This window comes from Acinonyx jubatus, chromosome D1, assembly GCF_027475565.1.
Source record: "Acinonyx jubatus isolate Ajub_Pintada_27869175 chromosome D1, VMU_Ajub_asm_v1.0, whole genome shotgun sequence".
Lineage (NCBI taxonomy): Eukaryota > Metazoa > Chordata > Mammalia > Carnivora > Felidae > Acinonyx > Acinonyx jubatus.
In genome coordinates, this window is record NC_069390.1 from 14,033,400 (window position 1) to 14,048,381 (window position 14,982).

The following is a 14,982-nucleotide window of genomic DNA, read 5'->3' on the forward strand; positions in this document are numbered from 1 at the left end:
TAAATTGAGAATAATCATGCCACACCATCAAGCCTATTTGGAATCCCTATCTGGCAACTTGAGCTGTTGATTTTTCTTTTCTGGTTGTTTTAACTAGAAGGTCTCTAATCTCTTCAAGGACTGTTTATTAGTCTATTTTTTAAGGAAATTCCATGAGCCAGAAAAGAAAACATTAGGGTCTTAGTTTCAGGATGCATTCAAGTGTTTATGTTTTTATGTGAAGAAAAAAAAAAAACTAAAGCAAATTTTATTCTAAAATATGCAAAGCAAAGTCCAGTTAATAAAGCGTACTAAATAAGGTTAGAACTTTAATCTGTGGTCTCATTGAAGTTCTTTTAACCTTCTCACTTTGGGGGGCTCCTAAGCGGCTCAGTTGATAAAGCAACCAATTCTCAGTTTCACCTCGGGTCATGATCTCATGGTTTCATGAGTCTGAGCCCCAGGTCAGGCTCCATGCTGACAGTGTAGAGCCTGCTTGGGATTCTTTGTCTCCCCCTCTCTCTCTGCCCCTCCTTGACTTGCACTGTCTCTCTCAAAATAAATAAATAGAGCTTTAAAAAATTAAAAAAAAATAAACTTCTCGCTTTGGGTTTAATGGTAGCTAATGCCAAATACAACAAGATATAAGAATTAACTGTACTATACCATTTGAACTAAGAAATCCATTTAAGCCTTCACATGTAGTTCATGCTCCACATTTTTTGTATGCTGGATGTGATGAATGATAAAGCCCTAACATCCAAAAAACTTGTGGTCATCCTTGTAAAATAGCCAAAGTCATTGGCTTCTTAGAAAAATGTCCACTGGAAACGAGAGATGGATACTCTGAGCTGGAATGCAAAACCTGATGAACAGTAACTTATCATCAACTTATACTTAGCTTTTGATATCAAATAGAAATATCTTACAGGGCATATGGGTGGTTCAGTCAGTTGAGCATCTGACTCTTGGTTTTGGCTCAGGTCATGATCTTATGGTTTCGTGAGTCCGAGCCCCACATCAGGCGCTATCCTGACAGCATGGAGCCTGCTTGGTATTCTCTCTTTCCGTCTCTCTCTGCCCCTCTCCCCTCTCACCTGTCTCCATCTCTCTCAAAAATAAATAAACTTTATAAAAATAAAAAAAAAGAAATACCTTACTCAAAAGATTCAAGAAACAGAATTTTTATACCTTTTTGAGAAAGAGCTAAGTAAGCCTATAAAGTAAAGCAAAACTATAAAACATACAGATACTTTTTTACAGTATTTTTTGGATGTGGCAGCATGTTTCCTGAGGTATGCAAAGTCTTTTCCACTTAATGGACAGTTGTTGATTATTACTATATTTTGTTTGAAAAAATATAGCTATCTTTCTACATCTATATAGAATATAAAACTAAATATTTTAAACAGTTCACAATAATACAGTTTTACTTCTATAGGATAAAGGGAGACACTCTTGATGGCTTCATCATCCTTTCACTGAGAGACTATTTCTTGGGTACAGGATGTCAAACTCAGAAAAAAAAACATTGCAAAATTACTAAAATAGTAGGAAACGAGGCAACTGTGTAAGATGTAGAATATCTGCAATGATAGGTGAGTAATCCCTATGTTTATACGTGGCTATGACAGATTGCAATTCATCCTTTAGAGAAGAATATTTCACACTGTAAAATGCTGATTTGGGGAGGCACCTGGGTGGCTCAGTTGGTTGAGCTACTGACTTCAGCGGAGGTCGTTATCTCCAGGTTTTGCATTCGAGCCCTTCACCAGGCTTTGGATCCTATGTTCCTCTCCCTCTGCCGCTCCCCCATTGGTGCTCACTCTCTCAAAAATAAATACACATTGAAAACATTGTTTTTCATTGTTTCAGTAGATGTTGCCTAGTGATTTTTATGCTAACGTGGAAAAAGAGAATGAAGTGTGAGATAAGGGGTGTGAACAAATGGCCAAATTATAAATTTCTCCCACACTGTGTTTATAAGATTCAAATTGGAACCTCTTTTGTGCCTTCATCTTGTTGTTTGTAATTTTAACTGATTTGCAAAATGTATGTATATGAGATAATCAAATAAGTGAGTTTAACGTACTAGTGTAAGAAAAAAAAGGAGCACCTGGGTGGCTCAGGCAGTTAAGTGTTTGATTTTGGCTCAGGTCATGATCTCACTGTTCCTGAGTTCAAGCCCCACATGGGGCTCTGTGCTGACAGCTCTGAGCCTGGAGCCTGCTTCGGATTCTGTGTCTCCTCCTCTCTCTGCCTCTCCCCTGCTTAGGCTCCGTCTCTCACTCTCTCTCTCTCAAAAATAAATAAAACACTTTTAAAGAAAAACTATTCAACACTTTAACTTATTTAGGAATCTTATAATCACTCATTCTAATGGATTATTTCTCTATATTTCCCCCAAAACAACTCATCAATCACACAAAATGTTTCATTTGTCTTATACTTACAGTAATACAAAAATTTGGTAAATGGTAGTAGTTAGAGGTAGCAGGATTGAAATTCAAACTTATCCTCTAATATATGAGAACCATACGCAGAGGCTCCATGATGTGAGAGCAAGCGCGAGATGGTCAGAAAACCATCCTGTCCGAAAACAGGCTTAGATGCAAATTCAGTTATACGTTTACTTCAGTTCAAATGGGAATAGAGTCTCTGGAGTTAATCGTCTGATCAAAAGGATTTAAGAAATACATGATTAAAAGTTCCTCTTAAGGGATTAAGGAAACTCTCAAGAACTTAATGGCTCCCTGAAGACATTTAATTACATGAATGTTACAGTGAATAAAAGGAAATATGGGACAGGTATTAAAAAAAAGAATATATAAACTCTGAAAAACAATGCCATAGAATAGATAGTGATGCCTGCTCGGTACTTTACCAAGAGAAGCTTTTCAGAAGAATACATTAGTTGGGCCTACCGTGAGCATATACGTGCACGCGCACACACACATCCCCCCCCACACACACAAAAGTGAAACTAAAACACAACATCTATGGGTTTTAAGGTAGTAGAATAACATGTGGTTTAAGAAAAAAATGTATTTCTTTGTTTTCTTGGATTTTATGGATAACATCAAAGGAAATTGAAATTACTACTTCACAGGATTCCATGAAATGAACCCAACCACCTAAGCTTGAATGGTTGCTTCTCCATTCTATCATGTGTCTACCGATAGAAACTTTTGGCATTTGGCCTCCATCTTTAAATGAATAATGAAGATTTCTGGTGGTAATATTTCACACTATTTCCGCACAGTGTGGAATTGTAAACTTGATTTATTGAACTGCAAATTGTTTACTTATAATCCTGTAAATAAGAATTGTCCTTTGTTGTTGATTCTAAAAGCAATTTAACTTTTCTTTCCTAAATGTACATTTCCTAAATTCCTTCATTGAAAGCTAATGGAGCCGTTGGTACAAGTGGGGATTAGTGATATTCTAAATTTGAATTAGGCCAGAAGAGGACTCATTATTTCAGAAGGCCTAGAACATTCTAAGTACCTGGTACATTCTGGTTTTTTCCAAGCATATAATTTACTGCCAGTCCATATATGAAGAATTATATAACAAATATATATCAGACCTATAAGGAGACTTTTTCAGGTAAGTTTATTTATTTATTTTGAGAGAGAGAGAGAGAGAGAGACAGAATGTGCACACAAATGGGGGAGGGGAAGAAAGAGTGAGAATCTCAAGCACACAGCCCAATGCAGGGTTCAATCCTAGGATGACTGGTGAGATCATGACCTGAGCTGAAATCAAGAGCAGGAGGCTGAGCCAACTGATCCACCTAGAAGTATGAAGAGATTAAGCTTCTCAGACTAATATCATCTTTTCTCCTAGCAAATGGTAGATTAAGGACAAAAAGTATGTGGGGAAAAAAAAAAACTTGATAGATTTCTGTATTTGCAGGTGACAAGGGAGAGAATAAAACTGAATAAGTATTTTTCAGAGGGTTGTTTAAAATGGAGCTGGGAGGACATTGAGGAGGTGGGGCTAGAAGCCAACGCATGCGTTCTGTGTTAAAATGGGCACAAATGGCCTTTCTGCCTGACATTAGCCCTACCCACCAATCAAATATAGGTTAGCTAACTGTAGCTACAGCAGCACCGATCACATGTCCTTCAAAATTACTTATGTAAATTCCCTCTCTCCTCTTTGAAAACTCTAACTCCCTCTGTTTCCCCTCAGCACGCTTGTGATTTGGGTTCAATCTGTCTCCCTTGCACTGCAATCCCTAAATCCCCAAATAAACACACGTAGTGTATGTTGCAACTTCTAGTTTGTCTTTTGTTCCTTGACACAGGCACTCAGTTGGGGGAAAAACCCTGCATTTAGAAAGTCGCTATCAGGTCCTCTATCTTCTGTAGATCTACAAACCTCTTGAGATTATATGCAATACTATTTTTTTTTTTTTTTAGTAATCTCTACACCCAATATGGGTCCTAACTCAGGACCCCGAGATCAAGACTCAAATGTTGTACTGTGGAGTCAGGCAGGCACCCAGGGCAATGCTATCTTTAAAAGCACCTATTTCTTGGGGTGCCTGAGTGGCTCACTCAGTTAAGGGTCTTACTATGACTCAGGTCATGATCTTGTGGTTCGTGGGTTCCAGTCCTGCATCAGACTCTGTGTTGATAGCTCAGAGCCTGGAGCCTGCTTCAGATTCTGTGTCTTTCTCCGTCCTTCCTCTGCCCATGCTCTCTGTCTCTCAAAATAAACAGGTAAACATTTAAATAAATAAATAAATACATACATACATAAATGCACCTATTTCTTAGAAATGGCCTCATACCGATTATCAGATCCTTAAATGAATAGCCAAACTAAGAGCTAATGGATTAACAATAAAAGCTGACATTTTTAAAAATATTGACTTAAATGCTTTTATTTATTTAAATGTACTGACATTTTAAAAGTATTGACATCAAACCCATTTATAGGGCTGCAATTGAATTTGGCATATAGAAAAATTTAGCAGCAGTATTTAAAATGAATTTAGTATATATTTATTGGTTTTTGATCATGAAAGAAGCTTTTTTGTGAAAAACATAATTCAGAAGTATATTTATTAGGGGCGTCTGGGAAGCTCGGTCCATTAAGCATCGGATTTTGGCTCAGGTCATGATCTCATGGCTTGTGGGTTCGAGCCCCACGTCGGGCTCTGTGCTGACAGCTCAGAGTCCAGAGCCTGTTTAGATTCTGTGTCTCCCTCTCAAACTCAGTTTCTCTCTCTTTCTCAAATATACATAAACATTAAAAAAGTTAAAAGAAGTTATATTAATTAATACAACATATTGAAACGTTATAGAAAATAACTTTCTTCAAGAAAAGTTACAGAGGAATAATTCTGATACAAGAAGCAGTGATGATATAAGTGTATAATTTAATGAGTTTTGACAAACGCATACTCCAGGCCAATTACTACCACAATCAAAACATAGAACATTTCTGTAACCCTCAAAGTATCTTGTTCTCTCTCCAAGAAACCCCTGTTTCTGAAACCCAGCTCCAAAGAGCTGCTGATCAGCCATATATATTTATGAGATATGCTTTTTCGGAGTTTCATAAAGTTGGGATAATACAGGTTTTTTTGGTCTGGATTTTTTTTCAATCAGAATACTGTTTTCAGAAACATGTGACAGCAATCATTAGTTGTGACAGCAATCATTAGTTGTGGTTGTTGTTGTTGTTGTTGTTGTTGTTTGGTAACATTCCATTGTATGCATATACACACTTTGTTTATCCACTAACCCCTTAATGCACTTTTGGGTTGTTTGCAATTTTCGGCTACTTCGAATAAGCCCGTTATAAATACTAGAGTAAAAGTTTTGAAAGGACATGATTACTCAATTCTCCTCCATAAGTATCTAAGAGTGAAGTCTTTCACTTCATTCACAGGGAATATCTATTTATTTAAATGTCCCGTTCCTCTCAGCAATGTTTTACAGTTTTCCTGTCTTTACCATCAAGTTGATTTTTTGTTGTTGGATTCATTCCAAAATGTTTTATACATTTTGTACTATCGTTAATAGAGATATTTTGTTAATTATTTGAACAGTTTGCTAGTAATACACAGAAAACAGTTGAGTTTTGCATATTGATTTTGTAAGACTTGGTAAGACGTTTTACATACATAATAATTTCATCCAAGAATAATGAAAATTGTACTTATTCTTTTCTAATTTGTCTGCCTTTAGCATTTTCTTTGTATTGTTCATTTATTTTGTGTTATTCTACTTTGTTTTTTTCATTTTTTTAATGTTTGTTTATTTCTGAGAGACAGAGTGCAAGCGGGGGAGGGGTAGAGAGAGGGCGACACAGAGTCCAAAGCAGGCTCCAGGCTCTGAGCTGTCAGCCCAGAGCCCAAGGGGCTTGAACACAAGAACTTTGAGATCATGACCTGAGCCAAAGTCAGAGGCTCAACCCACTGAGCCACTCAGGTGCTCCTGTAATGTTCTATTTTTTTATTGTTCTTTCATTTAGTATTGTTCCTTTATTTTGTATTGTTTATTCCTTCCTTACTTATTTTTTGCCTCATTTTTGAATTGTTCTACCTTTTACTTAAATGTAAAGCGCATTTATTCCTGCAGCTTATTTTTGTGTATTTTTGTGTATTGTATGTTATGTAATGGGAATCTCCAGTAAAATATTCAATAGAATTTTTTTTACCGAAAGCAGTTTGTCCAATACTATGTCAGGTTTTTATTTATTTATTTATGTATTTATTTATGTATTTATGTATTTATGTATTTATTTATTTATTTATTTGCTTTTTAACCTCTTTCTCCTCTCTTCCTCTCTGGAAACTTCACTATGTGTCTATTGTTATACTGAATCTTATCACACAAATCTCTTGTGTTTATTTTCCTTCATTCTTTTCATGTTCGATCTTCAAATGGGATGATTTCCATTGATTTATCTCTAAGTTCACCGATTCTTTCTTTCATCATCTCATACTTGTTTTTGGATCTTTTTAATAGATTTTTCATTTCAGTTATTACATTTTTTAACTACAGAATTCTCATTTGGTATTTAATCCTTTTCTTTTTATTGAGATACTCTATTTGATGAATACTTATTGTTAACACTTTCTTTTAATTCTTTATATATTTTCTTTAATTATTTGAACATATTATTTATATAATACCTTGAAGTCTTTTTCTGCTCAAGCTAACATCTGGGTCATGCAGTTCCTACTGACTTTTGTTTTTCCTGAGTTCAATGCATTACTCTTTTCTGTTCCTTTATAGGTCTTGTAAATTTGTGTTAAAAACTACACTTTATAGGGGCACCCAGGTGACTCGATTGAGCATCTAACTCTTGATTTCAGCTCAGGTCATGATCCCAGGGTCATGGGATCAAGCCCCACGTTGGGTTCTGTGCTTAGCATGGGACCTGCCTAAGATTCTCTGTCTCTCCCTCTGCCCCTCTCCCTTGCTGATGCTCTCTCTCCCTCTCTCCCTCTCTAAAAACTAAAACAATAAAAAATCTTCTCTTTATATGTACAGTGTAGATGCTTTGCATTTTGTATGTGCAACTTTATTAAGTACTGGCAACTTTCAAGATTGTTGTTCTGAGTAACATCTCCATCGGTGCTTTATAAGAATAATAGCACCTCCATTTCTTCACCATTTTTATTATTTTTTATTTTTTTATTTTAATTTTTTAATGTTTATTTTTGAGAGAGAGACAGAGTGTGAGTGGGGGAGGAGCAGAGCGAGAGGGAGACACAGAATCCGAAGCAGGCTCCAGGCTCTGAGCTGTCGGCACAGAACCTGACGCGGGGCTCGAACTCACAAACCGTGAGATCATGACCCAAGCTGAAGTCGGACGCTTACCGACTGAGCCACCCAGGCACCCCCACCAACATTTTTATTTGCCTCTCCCCACTCACTATTTGTTTTAAAGATTTTATTTCTTTTAAGCAATCTTAAAGATTTTATTTCTTTTAAGCAATTGCTTTTGTTTCTTTTAAGCGACATGGGACTCGAACTCACAACCACAAGTTAAGGAGTCACTGGCTCCAACAATTAAGCTAAAACAGGTACCGCTAATATTAAATATTATTTTTGTTGTCATATATTTTTGTGATTAATTTTCTTTCCCCAAATTACTAATAAAGTTGAACAACTTTCTTTCATTTTTACTGCAAGTGGGGAGATTTTCGATATTTATGGTGTGACATACCTTGCTCCCTGCCCCCGTCTTTTATTTTTTTTCTATTACATTGACTACTAGGTTTTATTGGATTTCTTTATATATTTTGATTATAATTTCATATTTATGTAGGAAAAATATTTTCGTTGACTCTGTGGTTTTACTCTATAGTTTAAAAAAAATCAATATAGTTCAATTTGCTATTTTTCTCCTTAATGGTCAGAACTTTTTATGTCATATTTAATGAATATGATGCCTATTAAGTGTTTAAGATGTCTCAATACAGGTTTTTTATTGTTATAACTTTTGCATTCACTATCTATGATTGATTGCCCTCCGTTTTTAATCATGCAATTTGAAATATTAAATATACTGTGCTCTGTTCCCTTTTTCACTTTTCTTATAATGATAGAGCCTTAGAAGGTTTAAACCCCTTTGGTACACACTGCATTTTTCTTTGTCTTTTCCATGCATTTGTATTCTATTTACTTTAAACTTCCTAATAAAATATTATTGTTGTTGTACAGTCAAAATTCAATCACTATTTATAATTACCCACAAATCTCAAACTTACCCTTCCCTTTGCTTTCCATATTTTATTCACTGAAGTTCCATTTTTGTCTTTTCCTCTGAGCATTTAAAAATTATATACACACTCATACACATAGACACACATTATAAAGTGCCCTGATATTAAGTATATAGCTTATTTAAATTTTGTGTCTATGGCCATGAATATAACCACCATATATAAGTCATAGTGATACAGATATTTCTAGCACTACAGAATGCTCCCCGGTAGTTGTATTACTATAAATTAATTTGTTAAACCTTACACAAATGGAATCTTGCATATGGACTTTTTGTGTCTGCTTTCCTTTATTGATCATAACGTTTGTGACCTTCATTGACATTGTGTTTTGGTAGCTGTTTCCAGAAAGCACTATGTATCCCTCCATCTTGTGAATATATCAAAACTTATTAACTTATTCTCTCAAAATGGTCTGTTTTATTGTTCTAGTTATGAACAGTAAGAATAAGACTGCTGAGAGCATTTTTGTTCCTCTATGCTTGTGAACACACACATGCATATCTAAGTGGAAATCCTGGCACATAGTTAGCTATATATTCAGCTTACCATCAGACAGTTCTCCAAAATGCCTGTACCATTTTCATATATCTGTTGGAAATGTGTGAGCGATGACGTTAAACATTTTTACCTATGCTTGTTGGCATTTTGGATGTCTTTCATACAAAGTTTGTTTTCTATTTTTTTCCATATTTAGTTGTCTTACATGTCTTTTATTGATTGGTGATTCTTTTTAATATATTCCGGATGAATCTTTTGTCAGTACACATTCTGTGAATATTTTTCCATATTGTATGGCTTGCCTTTTCAGTGTCATAATGGTGTATTTCTAGAGACAAAAGTCCTCATTTAAAACAAAGACCTCACTAGGTGTTGTATGTAAGTGATGAATCACTCAATTCTATACCCAGAACTAATATTATACCCTAGGTTAACTAACTGGAATTTAAATAAAATTTTGGAGAAAGAAAAAAATAAAACAAAGACCTGTACTTCCATTGTCCATTTTATTTTACTACTTGTGTATCCTTATTAAGAAATGTTTGCCTGTCCCCTCCAAAAAAAAAAAAAAAAGAAAAAAAGAAAAAGGAAAAGAAAACCAACGTTTGCCCATTTTGATGTAATAAAGATACAGACTTACGTTTATTTCTAGAGGCTTCAGTGTTTTGTTTTGTTTTCATCTCTCACACGTTTACTTCTATGATCCATCTTAAGTCAATTTTCACGTATGATATGAGTTAAAATTAAGGTTTGTAACTCTTTTGTAGCCCTGCTTATATTTTGTGTTTTCCTGCTCTTTCTTACTCTTTTTCTAAAAATACTTTCAGGCTTGGGCCGGTTGGTGGCTCAGCCGGTTGAGCGTCTGACTTCAGCTCAGATCATGATCTCCTGGTTGGTGAGTACGAGCCCCGGGTCGGGCTCTGTGCTGACAGCTCAGAGCCTGGAACCTGCTTCGGATTCTGTGTCTCCCTCTGTCTTGGCCCCTCCCCTGCTCGCGCTCTGTCTCTTCAAAATAAATAAATGTTAATTTTTTAAAATACTTTCAGGCTCTTTGCATGTGAATGAAAGTTTCATAGAAAGGGAGGATAGCATTACTTTCCACCAGGGAGGGCTTCACTCTTTCTAAAAAGGCAGAAAGAATGAGAGGCTAAGTTAATTCAGTTATTATTTGGGCTAGTTCTGGACTGGATTGAAGTTAGAACTCATTTTTCTTCTGGTTTGTCCCTGTTGCAGGGTTCAGGTGGGCCTCTCTCTTTCTAGTCCTTAAATACTGCAGAAAATTCAGTTTTGACTCTTTGGCGGTGTAAAGTTAGCCTCCTGCCCTATAAAGGCATACCTTGGAGATATTGTGGATTCAGTTCCAGAATGCTGAAATATAGTGAGTCAAGGAAAATATTTACTTGACTCTTTGGCTATTATGTCACATAATAGACATTATGCGATAGTCTATTAAGTGTGCAATAACACTGTATCAAAAAAAACCACAATGTGGAACTTTAATTTAAAAACATTTTATTGCTACGAAATATTAACTATCATCTGAGCTTCCAATGAGAGTTACCATCATTGGTCACTATTGATGTACAAATACACAATGAGGGGCGCCTGGGTGGCTCAGTCGGTTAAGCGTCCAACTTCAGCTCAGGTCACGATCTCGCGGTCTGTGAGTTTGAGCCCCGCGTCGGGCTCTGGGCTGATGGCTCCGAGCCTGGAGCATGCTTCCGATTCTGTGTCTCCCTCTCTCTCTGCCCCTCCCCCATTCATGCTCTGTCTCTCTCTGTCTCAAAAATAAATAAACGTTAAAAAAAATACGCAATGAAAATTTTGGAATATTGCCAAGAATTACCAAAATGTGACACAGAGTTACAAACTGAGAAAATTCTGGTGGAAAAGTGGCACCAATAGTCTTGCTTGATGCAGGGTTGCCGAGAACCTTCAATTTGTTAAAAAAAAAAAAAAACAAAACGCAGTAGCTGTGAAGTTAACGTGAAGCACAATCAAGTGAGGTGGGCCTGTACATCTTCAAATGGGAGCCAGTGCCTTGAGGGGGCTGCCAGCCTTGTGTTCGACACAGACCTCTACGTCGGGTGGGAACTTATCAGCCAAGCGCCTAAACACTGAGAAAGATGTCACTGTCTTTCCAGCTACATCCGAATCTGCAAAGTCTGAACCTTCTCGTGCTCCAAAAAGAAAACTCTAGCCCTTTGTGCGTGGCTTACAGCAAGATCAAAATCTGGCCAATGCTTTGGGAAAGAAACCCGTATTTCATTTGGTGCCAGCAGGATTTCCTGTCTTCGAAGCACAGAAGGAAAGTGGGAGATTTTACTCCACCCCTGTGGTCCAGAACCAATTGCTTACGTTCTCCGCCCTCCATCCCATCCAATTTCCTGTGAGACCAAAAACAGCTGTGTGTTTAAGCTCCCAGGTAATCCAGTCATCTCTGCAGGCCACATACCTGCCTAAAGGGCCACTGTTCTCTCTTCCCCAAAAGCAGCCACAGAGCACAGGAGTCCCTCCTTTAGGTGGACTACAATCTTTAATATTTACTTTGTTTGGGACAACACCAAATGTTCCTCTGTTTTCCTGTTCCTCCTTGTTCCTGTTCCTCCTCTTTTTTCCATTAATTCTCCATTTAGATATGTCTATCCATCTATTTGTCTCTCTAATCTATTATCTATCTGTCATCTGTCAATCATTTATCTACCCCTTTTCATCTATCATCTATCTATCATCTATCTACCTGATCTATTATATGTCCATCCTTTCATTTATTTGTTTACCTGGCCTTCAGGCCTGCTCAGACCCAGAATATGGCTAATGCCCTGAGAGGATATACAACCATGTGTGGTAAAACCTGCAAATATCTGCCCACACCTCTCCGAGTCCTCTGAACCCTCTGTAGACCCTCCAGGCAAACCATGTGTGCATCACCAAGTGTGCCCTGAATCAGTGAGATGAAGTCAGCTCACATCTTCAAATTTACATCTCTCTGAAACCTAAGCCACTCCAACTCTCTTTTCTTCCATAGAGACTCACTTTATCCAGAGATGATGTCTTATCTTATCTTGCTTGTCTTGTCATTTTTGCATAGATGCTGTTTCGATCACAAGCTACTCCATCCAGAAGTAAAAGTGCTCCTGTCATGTTATAAGCACTTTCCCCATATTTTCCTAACTTAAAAAAAAATTGAGGGGTGCCTGGGTGGCTCAGTCACTTAAGTGTGCAACTTTGGCTCAGGTCATTATCTCGCAGTTCATGAGTTCTAGCCCCTCATCGGGCTCTGTGCTCACAAGTCAGAGCCTGGAGCCTGCTTTGGGTTCTGTGTCTCCCTCTCTCTCTCTTCTCCTCCCCTCCTTGTGCTCTGTCTCTCTCTGTCTCTCCAAAATAAACATTAAAATTTTGTTTTAATTGTATAAAAAAAAATTGAAACATTTCAAATTTGCAGAACAGACTCAAGAAAAAGACAGATTTTCAAAAATATTTAGATGATCTCTCCTGTGTTCTTTACCAGTAGATCCTAACTGCAATTGCTACATTTGTTTTATTACTTTCTCAATTTCTACTTACTGTATGTACATAAGTATGAGTGTATATACATATATTTATATTTATATTTATATTTATATTTATGCTTATAATAGTAATGACATAATATTATTTTATATTATCCAGTACATAGTCATGCTCTCCAAATGTTTGCGATCCAATATTAGGTAATGCATTCATCTTCACACAACACTTTGGAGACTCTTTTATTATATTCCTCTATTACCCATTCCTCTAACACCTTTTGCTCCGTATCCTGAATCTTTTTGTGTTTGGATCTCACAGCATACTTGGTACAAGTAAAGGGATTCAACAGAAGTGTGTTGAATGAATAAACTATAACTAATGAATGTCATTTCTTCTATAACCACTCTTCTAAGATATCACTAAAATATGTAACTTAAATACAGAAGTGGAGATATATGTCCTTACTTCAAAGGCAGCATTTTTAGAACAACAACCAAAAAGATCTGATTCCAAGATAATCAAGCCAAGGGACTATTTCATTCTTCCTCTCAGATAAGAGTGCATTTGTTGGAGTATTGGAATGTTCTTTTCATTTGAACCAATGTCAGACTCTTTTAAATCCATGCTGAGTTCTTTCACAGTTTAGCATCAGAATTTCTCAGAAAAAAAAATGTATTAGCTCTTGAGAGAAAGGAACTGTTAAGCCACAAAACAATGAATGGTCAAATAGAGTGATTTTCCAGTAATTTTCCATTAATTCTCAATACTCAACACTCACATCAAACTCAACACTTAGTCTTCAGTTTCATAAGACTATCTTGATTATAGTTTTGTTGGCATTTGTGTCTGTGATACAATTTTCAGGAAAGGCTATCAATTTAATGTTAGGTCAACAAAGCCACCACCAAGGTTGTGTCAGGTGGGGGTTCTCTTCCACCACATTGACCTTTTTGCTGCCTCTTTTACATCCTTATTGCGTAAGCTATAAATCAGTGGGTTCAGCATGGGGATAACCAATGTATAAAACACAGCAGAGACTTTCTCCTGTTCCAGGGAATACTGAGAACTTGGCTGGATGTAACTAAAGGTTACAGACCCATAGAATAAGGTCACAGCAGTGAGGTGAGAGGCACAAGTGGAGAAGGCTTTGTGCCTCCCCTCAGCTGAGCGGATTCTCTGGATGGCAATGATGATGCACGTATAAGAGACCATGATGATAGTGAAAGTGAACATTGCAATGATCCCAGAGAAAACTAAAAGTAGCATCTCATTGTTATGGGCATCAGAGCAAGAGAGTCTCAGAAGAGGGGGAATGTCACAGAAATAATGATTCACGATGTTAGGACCACAGAAATCTAGCTTGAGCAAACCTATTGTGTGTGTCAACGAATTAATGAGCCCACCCAAGTATGACGCAAGGACCATATGAATACAAACCTTTTGGGTCATTATGAGTGTATACGACAAGGGATTAGCTATTGCCACATAGCGGTCATAAGCCATCATAGACAGAAGGATGCCCTCTGTGGTTACATAAACTGCAAAAAAGAAACTCTGTAGAACACAACCAGAAAATGTGCTAGCTTTGTGTTTTGATAGAAAATTGACCAACATCTTTGGAGCAAAGACAGTAGAGTAGCAGATATCACAAAAAGAGAGGTTGCTAAGGAAAAAGTACATTGGAGTATGAAGTTGGGTATTTAACCAGATCAAAATAATCATCCCCCAATTACCTGCCAGAGTGATGGAATAAATGAGGGAGAAAAGGAAAAAGAGAGGGATCTGCAAATTAGGGTTTTCAGTTAAACCTACCAGAAGGAATTCCTTCACCCCTGTCTGGTTCCAACCTGCCATGCATTCAGGTTCATATAGCTTTTCAGTCGCAGAGCAAGGTGATATCACTCAGATGAAAAAAGATATATGTATATCATTTCCTCCATGATCCAGGATCCATAATAGCATTGGAACATTTATGTCTACCCTATAGTTGGTTGAAAGAAAGAAATTAACTTCAGCAGTGGACTATATAAGTACCGGACAATTCATCTACTGTGTCTTAAATTTTGGGAACTGGAGATTATTTTATTCCCTGCTTCTCAGTTTCCACATCATAAATATTACAAAACAGAAACTCTCTGACAAGAAATTATTAATTGGTAGAACCGACAGTCAAACACGACTATGCTTCATATCAAACCTCTGACTCATTCTAGGGCATACACAAGTCCTCTGCT

General features: G+C 36.9%; 1 protein-coding gene across 1 annotated transcript; it reads right to left on the reverse strand.

Annotated features, from left to right (window-relative positions):
• Window positions 1-13,663: 13,663 nt before the first annotated feature.
• On the reverse strand, window positions 13,664-14,602 carry LOC106986275 (olfactory receptor 1052-like). The gene has a single exon (XM_015084443.2). The coding sequence runs from the start codon at window positions 14,600-14,602 to the stop codon at window positions 13,664-13,666; it is 939 nt and encodes a 312-aa protein (XP_014939929.1).
• Window positions 14,603-14,982: the final 380 nt, after the last annotated feature.